Source organism: Labrus mixtus, chromosome 21 (genome assembly GCF_963584025.1).
Source record: "Labrus mixtus chromosome 21, fLabMix1.1, whole genome shotgun sequence".
Taxonomy (NCBI): Eukaryota; Metazoa; Chordata; class Actinopteri; order Labriformes; family Labridae; genus Labrus; species Labrus mixtus.
Window position 1 is genome coordinate 20,737,266 of NC_083632.1, and position 14,345 is coordinate 20,751,610.

The 14,345-nt window shown below is 39.5% G+C and overlaps 1 protein-coding gene across 4 annotated transcripts in view; it reads left to right on the top strand.

Moving 5' to 3' along the window:
* Positions 1–2,643: 2,643 nt before the first annotated feature.
* arhgap17a (Rho GTPase activating protein 17a) overlaps positions 2,644–14,345 on the top strand; it is a 34,478-nt gene continuing 22,776 nt past the window's right edge. For all 4 annotated transcript variants that reach the window (XM_061027640.1, XM_061027643.1, XM_061027641.1 and 1 more), the window contains exons 1-2: positions 2,644–3,279; positions 12,293–12,332. In XM_061027640.1, coding sequence (XP_060883623.1) covers positions 3,227–3,279; positions 12,293–12,332 — 93 coding nt within the window. In that variant the 5' untranslated portion in view covers positions 2,644–3,226. The remainder of the gene's footprint in view (positions 3,280–12,292; positions 12,333–14,345) is intronic.

The following is a 14,345-nucleotide window of genomic DNA, read 5'->3' on the forward strand; positions in this document are numbered from 1 at the left end:
ACTTCCGGGTGAAACCCTTCAGAGTAAAAGTGTCACCGCAAAATGTCTTAATTTCACAATAAAAGCAACGGTAGGCTATATGTCAAATATTGACTTGTAACTACATTTTAAGTCTACCTCCTCCTCTCCTCCTCTACTCCGCACTGAGCTGCACACAGGTGTGTTTATAATGAACACAAACTTTTAATCTGACGTTAACAAGTAGCCTATTTTTAAAGAGTAACTAAACCCTAAAACCACCTTTTTCAACTCTAAACCTCTGTATTTGAGTATTAAGTAGTGTTATGGATCAATTCAAGTCCAAATCTCGACATTTGAGTACAAAGTATTGAAATTCGAAATATTGTGTTAGAAATGTGCATAGTGTCTGTTAAAGTACAAAAAGATAGGTTGTTGAGATGTCCTACAGAGACTAGCTTATTCTAAATTACATTTTTTAAATGGCATTTTAATTTAACGATAACTCATCCCTCTGATATTTGGCTGGATTCTCAGATATTAAAAAAGCACATTTTACTCAAACAGTCAAGAATGATTTTTTTGTGAGAAATTTTAAGAGAGTGATGGATCTTCAGATAATCGGACGCAGTTTATAGAAAGTTAGATAAGAAAGAGAAAACATGTCCTACTTGTGCAAGACACTTCAGCAGATGTGTGTATATGATCTACAGGGAGGAGAAACCACACAACTGCATAGCCCACTGAAGATAATTTCCATAAATGTATTTAGTTTTTGTGTTGCAAAAGGAGTTGATTTGATGCAAGACCCGTTTCAGACTTTGTCTAACAGCAAAGTCCAACCAATCATTCAATCAATCGCAAAAGTCAGCTCTAAAAAAACATTGCAGGATGTTCTTTGTGTACAGTTTCACAGCACAAGGTCAATCTTAACTTTGACATGAAAGCTCACACATGAAAGATATAGAGCAGCATTGACTTTGGATGTGAACTACTTTAAATATTTTGATAGTCAGAAGAGAGATGGATACAAAGTAGGCTATTTGTATGATTTAGTTTTCTTTCAGCTGAAGGGTCTCCAAAATATCATAAAGCTGGGTTTGTGATTCATAATTGACAACCAGCTGAAAAGCATGTGGATCAATAGCTGGGCTGTATGAGCCAGCAGAAGGGCAGTGACTTTGGCTTCAAACTGAATTTAGTGTCTGTGAAAGTGTCTGTTACTTGAGTTGCATTATGGGTAAGTAGAGCCTTATTGCTTCACAGCTTAATGGATAAAGACTTATACTAAAAGCTATTCCCGTAAGGAAACGTGTTCTCCAGTATTTTGTCTTTAACACTACCTCATCATTATAGGTTAACATCATATAACTTAGGCTCATTAAATGTGAATGATAGCCTACATAATTTAAAAACAGAGACTGTGCAGCATGAGATATTTTCAATTCTGACTTTCTTCTTTGTTGTCCACTGTAACTGATAGTGCTCTTCATATATGAAACAACATTCATTATGCAATTTGGAGGAATGTGTTTTCCTTTACGACTAATTCGTTATTTCCACAGCAATAATTTTTATTCCAAGTGTCTGCAAAACTCAAGGTTTTAAGCTCACAATATTCGTGCATTGCATCTTGTGTGAATATTTCAGAGCTTTTCTGTATGATGAGTGACTTAAAGATGGCTGCATTGATCATATCAAGGTGAAAACAGTTAGCATTCATCAATCAAGTGCTGATAATCCACTACAAAGCCTCGAGTTAGTGCCAGGGTCTGCAAGATATTGTTTCATCATGATACCTCATGTTATGGCTGGATGTGAATCAGATTGAAATGTATAGCATCTATTCCTCTATGTGACCTACAAAAGCAAACAAGACCATCAGAGAGAGAATAAAGATTGTTTTCTATGATTTGTTTGTTCTCCCTGCTGCAGCTATATGTGTCAGATAAGGTGATTAAAAGCAGACTGCAGAAACAGCCTTTAAAAAAACATGTTTTTCAACACTGAAGATTAAATATTAAATTAAATAATTAAATATGTGAAAAATATGTGTGCAATAACCTCAGGTGCAATAAGAGATAATAAGTGTAACAAGAAAACATATTTATATTTATATTTTCATTTCATTGTGTTCCCCTTTGTTATGTTTTTTGTATTATATCTTTGCTTTAATACAGTGTATAGCTTCTGAACAGTTTATTTTAATTTACTTAGCTGTTACTACAACTTATTTATTTTTATTTTTACTTTTTTTGTACTTTTCTACTCTTTTTTTCCCCTTACAATGCTAGTCTATTTTATATATAATTGTAACTTTTTTGTCGAAGCTGACTCAGGGAGAAACGCACAAGAATTCCAATGTCCCTGTACTGTCCTGTACCTGTGCAAATGGCAATAAACATCTATTCTATTCTATTCTAATTGTGAGCTGCACATTAGACATTTAAAATAGATTATTGTCAATAAACACTAGTTACACATGCACAGAACAAGATCAGCAAAGAGAGAGATGAATCGGCATTGCTAAAACATGCAAAGAAAAGTTTTATTCCCAACATTATGGCACTTTTGTTAAGTAGCAAAAGATGTTTCCTTCATTCCAGAGCTCCAAATGTGAGAAGGTATCTCCTTTCTGTCCAGGGGGAGGTGTTGCTGAGGCTGCTGTGGTCCTCTCTCTCTCTCTCTCTCTCTCTCTCTCTCTCTCTCTCTCTCTCTCTCTCTCTCTCTCTCTCTCTCTCTCTCTCTCTCTCTCTCTCTCTCTCTCTCACTCTCTCTCTCTCACTCTCTCTCTCCTGGTTGGCAGAGGTGGAGGTCGGTGAGCTGCTGCTGTTCACTCAGCGCCGCTCTGCTCTGGGAAAAAGTGGCCGACGGATTATCCAGCTCGGTAACGTTAGCTCACCGGGCTAACGGTAAAGGCAGCAACCGGGAGGAGTCATGAATGGCCGCTGGAACCAGTGAAAGTTGCTCACGCCTTTTACTCTTGGACTTTAATGAACGGAAATACAACAAAAAAACTGGTTCGCGGATCATGCCGTCGCCCCAACGGGAACTTTTCTCTTGGATCTTCACTTGGGGAAAGGCTAGCTTAGGGGCTAGCGACGCTACAAACTATTTTTAATTGGCTTTGGGCTCAATGGCTCTTGCTTGTTTTGCCCTGTCATAGCGACAGCTTGGGAAATTAAACCGGGGAGAGGCCCCCCTGGTAACTTCATGACAAACCAAAGACCGGTTTTGAAGCTTAACTTCGGGAGGCAAGGGACCGAAAATGAAGAAGCAGTTCAACCGGATGAAACAGCTCGCCAATCAAACAGTTGGCAGGCAAGTATTGAAGTCAGCCTTGTTTAGTCATTTGAAGAAAGAACACTTTATCTTTAGCTCTTTAATACAAAGTTTCAGGGCTTCGAAATAGTTTTGACTCCAAAATATCTTCAACTTTGTGTCTAGAAGTTGTTGTAAATAAGAGTAAAAAAAGACACCTGTATAATTAAGACAACAAAGCTAATCAGTTGCCTTTGTTGACAAAGACTTTAATGATTGAATAATTTCCTCTAAATGTCTGACAACCAGGATTAGAATAATAGAATAGAATAGAATTACTTTATTGATCCCAAACTGGGAAATTGTGGTGTTACAGCAGCAGGTTATCCAAACACACAATATGAGCAAAAAACACAATATTAGCAAATCTAAACACAATATAATATTAAATACAAAGTAAATAAGTACAAAAAAAATATCAAAACTAAGAATGTGAATATATACAACCAGGATTTAACTTAACATTACTAGTCTAAAATATGAAAGATTAAATGTAAATGTGCAAAAACAGAGATGTAAAACGACATATGACTGTAAAAAAAACTGGTTGGATGGGGTTGAATGCTTTCCTCAAGTCTATGTGTGAATGTATCCACAGTAAACTGCTGTCTAGAGCCAACCAGATGTCGCCCCCCCCCCCCAAACAAAAAAAAAACTGAATCAGCCTTCCACACAGTGTTAGTACTATCTCCATGGGAAATAAACAGCAGTGATGATGAGTCCAGTGATGGTGCACTTTTCTCATTCATTCTTAGTCAGTCGGGCCAGTAAAGGGTTTTCAATGTGAGCTCTTATTTTAAAATCGTACTTTTTTTAAAAGCACACACTCAGGAATGTAGCCATGGTTAGGGACATACTGCATTTTTCAAGGCAGAGTGGGCACAACAGATTTTCCCACGCTGGTAATATAGTTTGCTGTGTAAAATGTGCAAATGACAGGGTGTTATGTGGGCCAGATGTTTCCAACAATGACAAAGGCCCTTAAACTGAGGAGGTTTTCAGAATACATGTCAGGGGATAGATACCAAAACATGACAATCTATATTGGTGTTTCTGGTCTTTCTTGAGAATGTGCAGCACAGTTCAGACAGCAACCCGGGCCCTGAAGATGATAATTCAGTGCATCAGGACTAAGAAGCTACAGCAGTGACTAGCCTACTTTTTTACCAAACAGATAGTTTGAGCTTCATCAGAATGCTTCAGAATGATGTGAAAGCATGGCTATCATGCTCAGTCCATCAAATAGATTAAATGTACCCATGCTGATTGAGGCAGCATTGATTGTTTATGTTTATTATTTTTTTTATTATTTATTGCAATAAATCCGGTCTATTATTTTTTTAATGATTTCAAATTTGTATACCGTGATATCAATAAAATTGCGATTGATTGTTCAGCCATACCAGGCATAAATCTAAAAATATATCAAATAGATAAATGTGTGTAAATGATGGAGCAGTAAATCACAAAGGTTCATTCTCCCCCTGTGAACCGGAAACAGGCGGCAGCGTCTTAACTGTTAAGTGAGTGGTAAAGACTCATAACAATGAGAAAGTGTTTCGCTTGGTTAATTAGTGCCACTGTTGCTGTTGTGTGATGACACACAGGGTCTCAGCAGGATGAAGTAGTGATGGCTAAAGCCGGGCCTTGTGTGTTCACGGGAGGTTGACATGTGTCAAAGAATGTTTTCATCAAGAGTGGGTTGACTGTTATTAAGTGTGGCGCTTAGTGTGTTTCTTTCTAGTTGTTAGATTTTGTGTTAAAGGGAGTGAACAGTGTTTGGCACCTCGGGGCTGACAGAGTGTGCACCCACAGGACGGTGCCAGACGAACAAGCTTACAACAACTACTTGTCATCTTTTATTATGTGGGGGGCAGGTTGCCAATAATAAGTAATGGATCAGAATCTCATATGCATTGAAAGGTATACAGTCGTGTTTTTCTCCCAAATGAGACAGCTAATGCGAATGGAGGTCGTGGAGGGCAAGAAATAAACCATAAGTGAAAAGGATGCTTGTATAAAAACTAGTTCTAATAGTTGCTTCATGATATAAAATGACTGATGCAGGGTTGAGGAGTGTCCTGGTAATCAATAAGGCAAGAAGAAATCAGGAGACTAATTGCTGAAGTTTTAGAAAATAATTCAACAAAGGCAGTATCTCACATCACTCTCAGCTGAATTGCATGTGTGAGGAGGTGAGCTGCAGGTAACATTAGCTGGGCCGCCATTTTTGAGGACTATAGCCTATTTTTTTAACTGAAAAAGAGTGTATCCAGTAACTGAAATAAAAAATAGACATAGCTAAGAAAATGCTTTTAACAGGAAACAGGATGTTTTGTAAGCAAGCTGCTATCCTAGCTGCCAATGATGTTCATAAAACGCCATATTTTACCAAGAGTTTCCTCATTGAGTGAGTGTGCACACTACTTGACATGCAAGCAAACATATGCAGACTAACCTATTGAGTAAAACGGTTCTATTATTGAAAACTTTTTGTTTAATTTACTAAATAAAGTCATAGTTAAACTGACAATGAAAATAATCACAGGCCAGCAAATCCTGCAGGCCACATTCAGGACCAGAAGAAACAGTGTAGCTGGAATAGTCATAGTTTCCTCAGCAGCAGTAAATTAAGAAGTGGAGAGAATGTAATGCAGAAAACAGACATTTGTATGTGCGTGGAAGGAGGGGTAGTTGCGACGTACTTGCTCCGCTGTGTGCACACATGTAGGCTTAACCTCTTAAAGCTTTCATAAACACACCAGTCTGAATGAAAGATCTGTCAGCATGCGAATAACTGTGCTTGCTTCTTCAAGTTAGGGCCTGTTTGTTTCGTCTGCATGTGCAAAAGTGTGCATGTGCAAAAGGCCGTCTCCGCTGCCCCCTGGGTTCCTGTGATTGTGCAAAGGCAGAACACTGTGTCCAGTAAGCAGCGGCTCTGAGGAAATCTCTCCTTCTTCTCCCACAAACAGGAAACTGCCTCCCAGAGACACGCCGGTGCTTTCTAGAGAGACGGAGAGAGAGAGAGAGAGCTCGGGAGATTGATGTATTTGAGAGCGAGACAGGGTGAAAAACAACTCATGAGTCATGCCAGGGGAGACTGTTTAGAGAAGATATTTTGTAGTTTTTTTATCTTTGAACTCTTGTGAATGCTGCTGCAGGTTAATGTGTTCAGTAACACCTTTAAAGAAGATAACAGATAAACAGTGTGTCATTTACCGCTATCTACATGGAGATAATCTAACAGTTAGGCTTTATAGACATTGTATGAGGTTAATATTTTGCACTCTACAGACAGTGTAATAGAGCTGGCCTTTTTCTTTGTTTTGCTTTTTGATAATGACATCACCTCTGACGGTCTGGAAATCAGTTCAAGATAAGTCTTTCAGTGGCTGATGTAGAGCTTCACATAGTTTGGCTCTAATCATGGACTATTGAGGGGAGATTGGGGCTAAGGAGCCTTAAATCTGTTCAATCGGACCTCAGTTTAGTCAGTGATTCATCTTATAGCCGTTAGCAGAATTCACTCAAATGGTTGGTGCTCTATAGTGGTTCTTGCTTGAAATAAAAAGCACCTCTTAAAGGTGACTGAGGGGTCATATTCCAATATTCTTAGCAATTTCAACAAGCACCAAAACCCCACAGTATTTCCATGCAAATGTATGCATTAACACTTGGGCTGTGTCACCGAATACAAATTGAGTATGTGGTATGATCCAAAATCATAGTGTGAAATCTTGAGATCTACCCGGATGTAAACTTATTCGGCCCAAAGTTTAAAGTATGAAACAGGAGCATGCTGGTCATACTAAACCACTCCCACAATGCATTGCGGCTCTCAGACTGTGCAATCGCAGAGCTCACCAACCAGCAAACTAGCAGCTTAAAATCCAATTTCAGTGCTGAAATACATGTTGCCAAATACCACTAAAATGACTACGTAGTTTTATGAGTAATGAACGCTTGCTTATTGAATTCTATTCACTATTCACGGGCCGATGGTCGCGCCAGCTTGATGCTAGCTCATCGAACAGCGCTAAGGCCTAGTTGCGGACACAGCCTTTGTCAAATAAACATTTGACCTTACAGATGGATCACTGTACCTTGCATTCCCACATCTTGGCCAATCAGATGAAGTCGCAGCTAGCTGTGATCTACCATGAGATACCTTGTCGTTGGTAGAAAGATGGCTGAGGACAGAGACTTTGGGGGAAAATGTGGTCGATAAAGACCTCATAAATAGCAGAACCTTATTATTTTGAATGACTTTGGATTCAGGAGAGTGTTGAAGCATGGGGGGGGGGGGGGGGTACTGTAAAACATGATTTTCAGCAGAAAGACAAAGGAATTATTATTGCACTTAAATTTAAATTAATTCATTTATTGAATGTCGTGGTCCAATTATGAACAATGTTATTGTTCAGTTTTGTGCCGATTCTCCAGCTGTCCTTGTATCAAGAACACCTTGTGCCTCTGCTAAAGCCATTTAAAAAAAATATTTTTAGATAATGCATGTTTAAGTTAAGTAAGTTAGATTGACAGATTGATTCCACTCTCGTGTTTGTCAGCAAAACTTGAAGCGCCTGTCTGTTAGCTAAGCTTAGCTTAGCACAAAGACTGGAAACAGAGGGACACACCTACCTGGCTCCATCCAATGCTTTTTACAAGTGGAGAAAAATCAGAGACAAGCAGAACACTTATTCCCTAAGTATCCAATTTCCAGGGGAAAACCCAATTATTCTACACACCCAATTAGTATGACTGCTTCATAACTTTTTTTTTCATTGTTGTTTTGTCACACTAGAGTAGAGTAACACCAATCAATGGATCAATACAAACACGAGCTAAGAGCCAGTTGCTGACCAGCATGTTTTCAAAAAGTCGACCCCCTACCCTGCTGCACTGTAACTGAGAGAGGTGACTGAATGTATGCAGAGCTTGTCTCCCCCTCCCAGATAATCATTCTCTGTAAATATAAGCATTACATAATCCTTATTGATGCCATATCTCTCAACAACAATCTTCCCATTTACTAACAGTTTGTTATGCAACCTTATGTATAAACATTACATCTGGAGGGCCTTGTTTTAGTCATGAGTGTTGAAAAGAAACATTCCCAGAAAGATCGGGTGAATGTCACTGTGGGTTTAACAGGATAGGTGACTCTGGGCGTCTCCCTGTGTCTCATGAGTCCAGAGCCTCGAGGACAGATAGGCGTGTGAGCGACGATCCTTTTGTCATACTGCTGGTGATAAATAGTACCTTTGAGGTTGTTAGCTGTTACAGTAATTTTTAAATCCTTAAAAATTATGACAGTAGGACGGAAAAATGTGGCATGCTTACGGCAAAAAGGAGGATGCTAACCATGTCGATCCCAGAAAGCATTCTAACAGACTTTTGAGATGATTGGACATACTACTAGAGGTTAGAGAAAATGAATTAGCCCCATTTTCATTATTGATTAGCCATTAAAGTCATGGAGTTAAAGGTAAATGGATTTGCCAAAATGTATTTTTTCTCTTAATACACTTATGCAAATAAAAACAAGCTTATTAAGACACCCTGGGGTGGTTTGGAAAAAGATGATTTACTTTTTTGTCCTATTTTCCAATATGTTTTAGTGTAGAGAAAAGAGTCATTGAAATTATTGTCTGTTGCATTGCTTTTGATCATTGTTTTATTCATTGTGTCAGCATTGTGGTTTAAATATCTGAATTATTGTAATTGGACTTTACTGGTAGCGCTGCTCTGTTACGACCCGGGCCGCCTTGTGCTGCTGCATTTGTGTATTTAGTGTTTATTATGGCTGCAGCATGGGCGAAGAGCCCGAGATTGCTCACTCTGTCTTGATCGTTAAAAAGGTTCATCTTTTTAAAACCACCAGATTAGAAATTGTGTACAAGTCTGTCAGTTTTGAACATCTCCCTCTGTCGCTTGCTCAGGTCTAATGGTAAGGTAAACAGCACATAATCAGCTACATTAGCGAGGTTGTATGGGCTGAGTCACTCAATTATTCCCCTCCTTTCATCTCAGTCCAGTATCCATTACCTTCTGCCTTAAGCTGCCAACTGTTGCAGACCCTCCCCTCTCCTCAGCCCGGCTGATTGTGTTGAGTGGCCGCTAACAGCAGCTCTATTGTGCTTACGGCTGCAGTATTCACTTACTCCCCTTCCACTTTGATTGTAAATCGCCATGGTTACGACTCTGACCCAGCAGCCAGGATCTCTTGTTGTTAAGGAGTCACATGCGGGCGCACACTGACACACTTTCTCCAAAGGCTGCAGCTTCACTGCGGCACGATGAGGGTCAGCTCTTTTATTTTTTTTGCACTGGGTCAGCTGATGCCTGCAAAACAATTGTTGTTTTGTTGTTGTTTGTCCTCTGACCAGATGGCACACAGCCTATTTTTACTCGCCATGACACAGTGCTTTTCCAGAATACAATTTTGTATTATTTTTTTTTTACAATTTTTTACAACAAGAGCTTCTGAACTCAACTGTAAACCGATGTGTTTTGATCACACAACAAAGTTACAAAGTTAGAGCAATATTTGGGAACGTCATACAACCAGCGTCACCAGGTTTCTTGCTCATGTTTACATCAGTATGCACGGATCGATTACTTAAAAATCCAAAAGAGTAAGCTAAATCTTCAAGCAAAGTCCACTTGCAATTATCCCACAACTTTTTACAACCCCCCTTTGAAGTATCATCTAAATTCAGATGTTTAAATTGTTAGGAGGTTATATTTGTGCATAAACTTAAATATGTTTTCATGATTTGATCATTCTGCTTGATGTACAGTGGTTCAATTCTCTGTTGATTTTTTTTTTTGTTTTAGCTTAGGCCATTGGCTGGACCACATTTTCGCCTCAGCATGTATACTACACCATAACATGTATTCCATATTGTGGCTTTTTAATCAAACTCTGTATGTGTGCTGGCAGCTAAGCTGGGAGTCTTGTCTCTGTAGGTTTCTGCGGGTCGTCACTCTGCACGTGTGACCTCACCAGCTTGGCTTTGACTCTCCTCCACTGAAAGTCTTTCCATTCATCTCCGGCCTCTAGATTATTCTGGTTTGGCGCTTTATGGAGTCTTTAACCCCGCCCCCCAAAATCTGTCTATTTGTATTTCTTTCCTTCAAAAACCCCCAAACAGGCGTCCCCTCTCTGTCCGTCTCCCTCGCTCTGTCTCTGTGTTGTAATTGAAAGCAGCTGTGACGAGGCTACTATAGTTCATACTGAGCCGTTTTTTGGAGGAAGGCCCGGGCTTCATTTAAAGCTCAAGTTTCCCCAAAATGAAGGCAAGCGACTGTCTACAGGTTACTTACTGCAGTTGGAGGGCTCCACTTGGAAAAAGTTTGCACACTACATAGACAAAACAATACCTGCACAGTCCTTGTTACGAGTGATGGAACAGAAGCAACACGTTTGACAATTGTGTCAGGTGAGAGTGAGGGATGAAGAGCACAAGGAGATAAAAGGCTCATTACTGGACATCTGCCCATGAGCTCTCTTTTCTCCCTAGTAAAAGAAAATTCACATTAGGGAAGGTCGAGTATCACGCTTCCTACTTTTCTGAGAATTGTGTTATTTCGAAAGTGGAAGTATAAAGTAACATCTATAGAAAAGCTGCAGTATGGAGTTAGAAATAGAGCGCTAGAAAGCCCAAGAAACGGACTCTTTATGTGAAACTGTAGAAGTTAAACATTCATCAGACACTTAAAACAATCAAATTAAAAGCTGGTTAAAATTTAACACAGTTTTCTGATGTTAATGAACTCCCATCGTAGTTTTAAAAACACGATTTGAAGTCAATTTTGATGAATTTTCCAGAGCATAAACCCTGAAGCTGCAACATAGAAGAGAGCTGACAAGCATTTATCTGTCCTAAAATTTTGCAGAAGTAGCTCTATAAGTGTGTTTACTACTTTTGTCATGTTTTGTGTTTTTTTTTAGGTACAAAAACCTGACAAAAAAACAATACAGCACCCTAAAAATCAACGTCAAACAAACCTGAATCAAACCTCTATAGCTTTATGCACATGTATATGTGGATGTATAAAAACCTAAATAAGTATCACAACCTCTAAAAGTTACACATTATATAAAACAGACATGGCTATGAAAAGAGAGCATTGACATTTTACCTTAAATTATATTCATAATTTCACAGATGAACATTATTTTGTATATGATTTGCTTGGATTTATTTGTCTCCTAATGTTACACCTGTACCTAAAAAAGTGCCCAATAGTTCATGTGTAAGCGTCCATCTTTAATACAATTTTGATATTGCTAACTTTTAGTGATCTTTAGCTGCAAGTAAACCATTATAATGCATTTCTTCCGCCCCTAACTCCCGCCTCCCACCACTTGCCGCAGAAGCTGTCAGCCCGTGTGAAGGTGTCGATTAGCAGTATGAGCCGAGTCTGTCTTTCCCAGCCTTCTCCCTTTAAGTGAATCTAATCTGTCTGACCTCTCAGAGTCCAACTATTAGTTCACTATTAATAGGCTCAGGCAGAGCAGAGCTGTGTGGCTGCACGACATCATGAGCCCAGCTAGCTGCGTCTTAAGAAAACCTAAGAAAACTTCTTGAGGAGCAGAGACAGGCCTTCTGTGGGAAACACACTTTAGCATTCAGCTCAACTGAGTTTGTGCATTTCTACCAGATTTATTTAAAGCTGCTTGCAATAAAGGGTGAGCTCCATGCAGCTGCAGAGAAATATGTTTGCCTCAAGCTTAGATTCCAGCCCTGTTTCTTGCCTTGCTGTACCATATGAACAAACTAAATAGACCCACCCTTGTTTTAACCATTCCATCTGATGCAACAGGTTCAATACCTGCCACTAGTTTTTGTTGTTGTTCTGAAACCTGTCTCTCTGGAGCCATGGTGTCATTTGTCAAGAAGATGTTTTCACACTGGGTGCCCATTCACCATGTGAATCTGATCTGCTGTCCCCCGTCTGTCATATCTAATCCGTCTGCTCTCTGTTGTCTTTTTGTCACCCACAGAGCGGAGAAGACAGAAGTCCTCAGCGATGACCTCTTACAGGTAAATCATTAATCCCACTGTAGAGCTCTGACCAGGTCTTAACACTGGAAACGCTGCATCTGTATGGCAGAGGACCAGTTTGTTCCCCTCCTAATCCTCAGTATTTTATATCATAGTGTGAATAATTGAGGGTCAACTACTCCATAGTTAACACAAAGGAGGCGTTTTTATAGTAAAGCGCTGAATATTTGCAAGATTATGCAACTCCTTTAAATGCCATCAATAAGGTTTTCTCTCCAGTGTTAAAAACTTTAAGCGCAGCTTTAGTTCCATTAGAGTTGAAGAACTCACTACTGCACACACACACACACACACACACACACACACACACGTGATTGAATTGGATAATAAGTATTGACAATTCCAAGGTCATACGAGGACATTTAACTCTTTACTCTGTCCCCTTAGCTCATGGCTGTGTTAATTATTGATTGGTTTAGTTTTTTATTTTGAATGAAACCTTTAGAAATATATTTTCATGCAATCAAGTAAGTGATTATTTTTTTACTGTATGCTGCAGTTCCAGATCTCAACATATTTATTGCGGTGCACCTCAATATGACAGAGCAGCATAAACTGCAGATCAAACATCAAAGAGATGAAGGAATGAAGCCTTGAAGCCTTTTGTTTTGATTTCTTCACTGCCTTTAGACAGGAAAGACTAGTTGAACTTTAAAGAGCAGCTGGACAGAAGTATGCACGTCCTCCTGCCAACCCGACTGCAGCTGATATCACTTATTAGATCCTCCTCTCTGATTGAATGTTTCTGTCAGTGGGTTCAGCTGGTGAAGAGCTTTAAGACCTGCAGACTCCAGGGACATTGTTTATTAGCTCTTCCATCCCAGGGCTCAACAAGCTGAATGGAGATCAGGGTATAGCTGTAGATGTGTCAAAGTAGGTACCGTTTCTCTGTATAGCTTCATGTGAGCGTGTGAAAGCTGCTGCAGTAGGGATTTCCCTCGAGATACCGTCTTCATCCGCTGACGCCGACAGCAGGTGGGACGGCAAGCTTCTGGCTGCTCAGCAAAGACATTCCAGCGATGAGGATTGTTTTTGTGCCTGAATGGGAGGTGTCATAGATGTGAAAACAAACTCAGCTGGCTTTGAGCTCTCTTTGAGAACAGCCAAGGCTACAAAGTCTGACACCCTTTCGTTCCCATTATTCTCCTGGCCCCACCCTCCATTGTAGCAGGTGCATACGCAAACAGTGCCTTCCTCTCTCTCAGGAATTATGAAAATGTTATTGGCTTCATGTTGTCAGAAAGGGTGTCATACAGAACATCAGGGTTAGATTATGAGCTAGCATGAGCAGACAGTGGTGACTAATCATCTGCTTCAGGCACTTTGCATTCAGTACAGGATGTTATATTATGTCTGATCTTTTGACATTCACTGTTAATATAAAGCTGATTTCATATGCACATGTTCAGGCAGGCCTCCCCTGAAACCTTTGTGGTTGTTCACATGTGTCTCTCACAGCAGGAGACTATCAGATTAGATAGATTAGATTCAGCTACTCACACATGCAGCTCACCCTGAGCATTTCAGGAAGTTTTCACTTATTCTGCCCTCTCTCTGCAAAAAGGCAGTTGAGACTCTGAGGACTTGATTTGTCCATTTAGATAAAAATGTCTGTCTAATAAAGGAAGTGATGGAGGGAAAGATAGAAATCACTTGCTCAGCCTTTTCGTTGCCAATATGGTTGTGTTGCTCATCACCTAGAACAAGAATTCCCCTCTTATCCTCCAGTCGATGAAAAACGTGTCCTGAAATGTTTTTTTGTCTTTATATATGAACTTTCGCAGACTTTTGCTTTTAATTCAGTGTATTTGTGTTTGCTCAGCATCACATTACTTTGTCTTAAAGATGCATGATGTTAGATTGTGTTTTTATTTGAAATACAGATAATTTTCAACTCTTTTAAACCTATTGTAGATAATGAAATCAGTATATGTATGTAGTGGGTCCGAGTCTGACTTATGATGTGTAAAAAACAGCACAGAAATATCCATT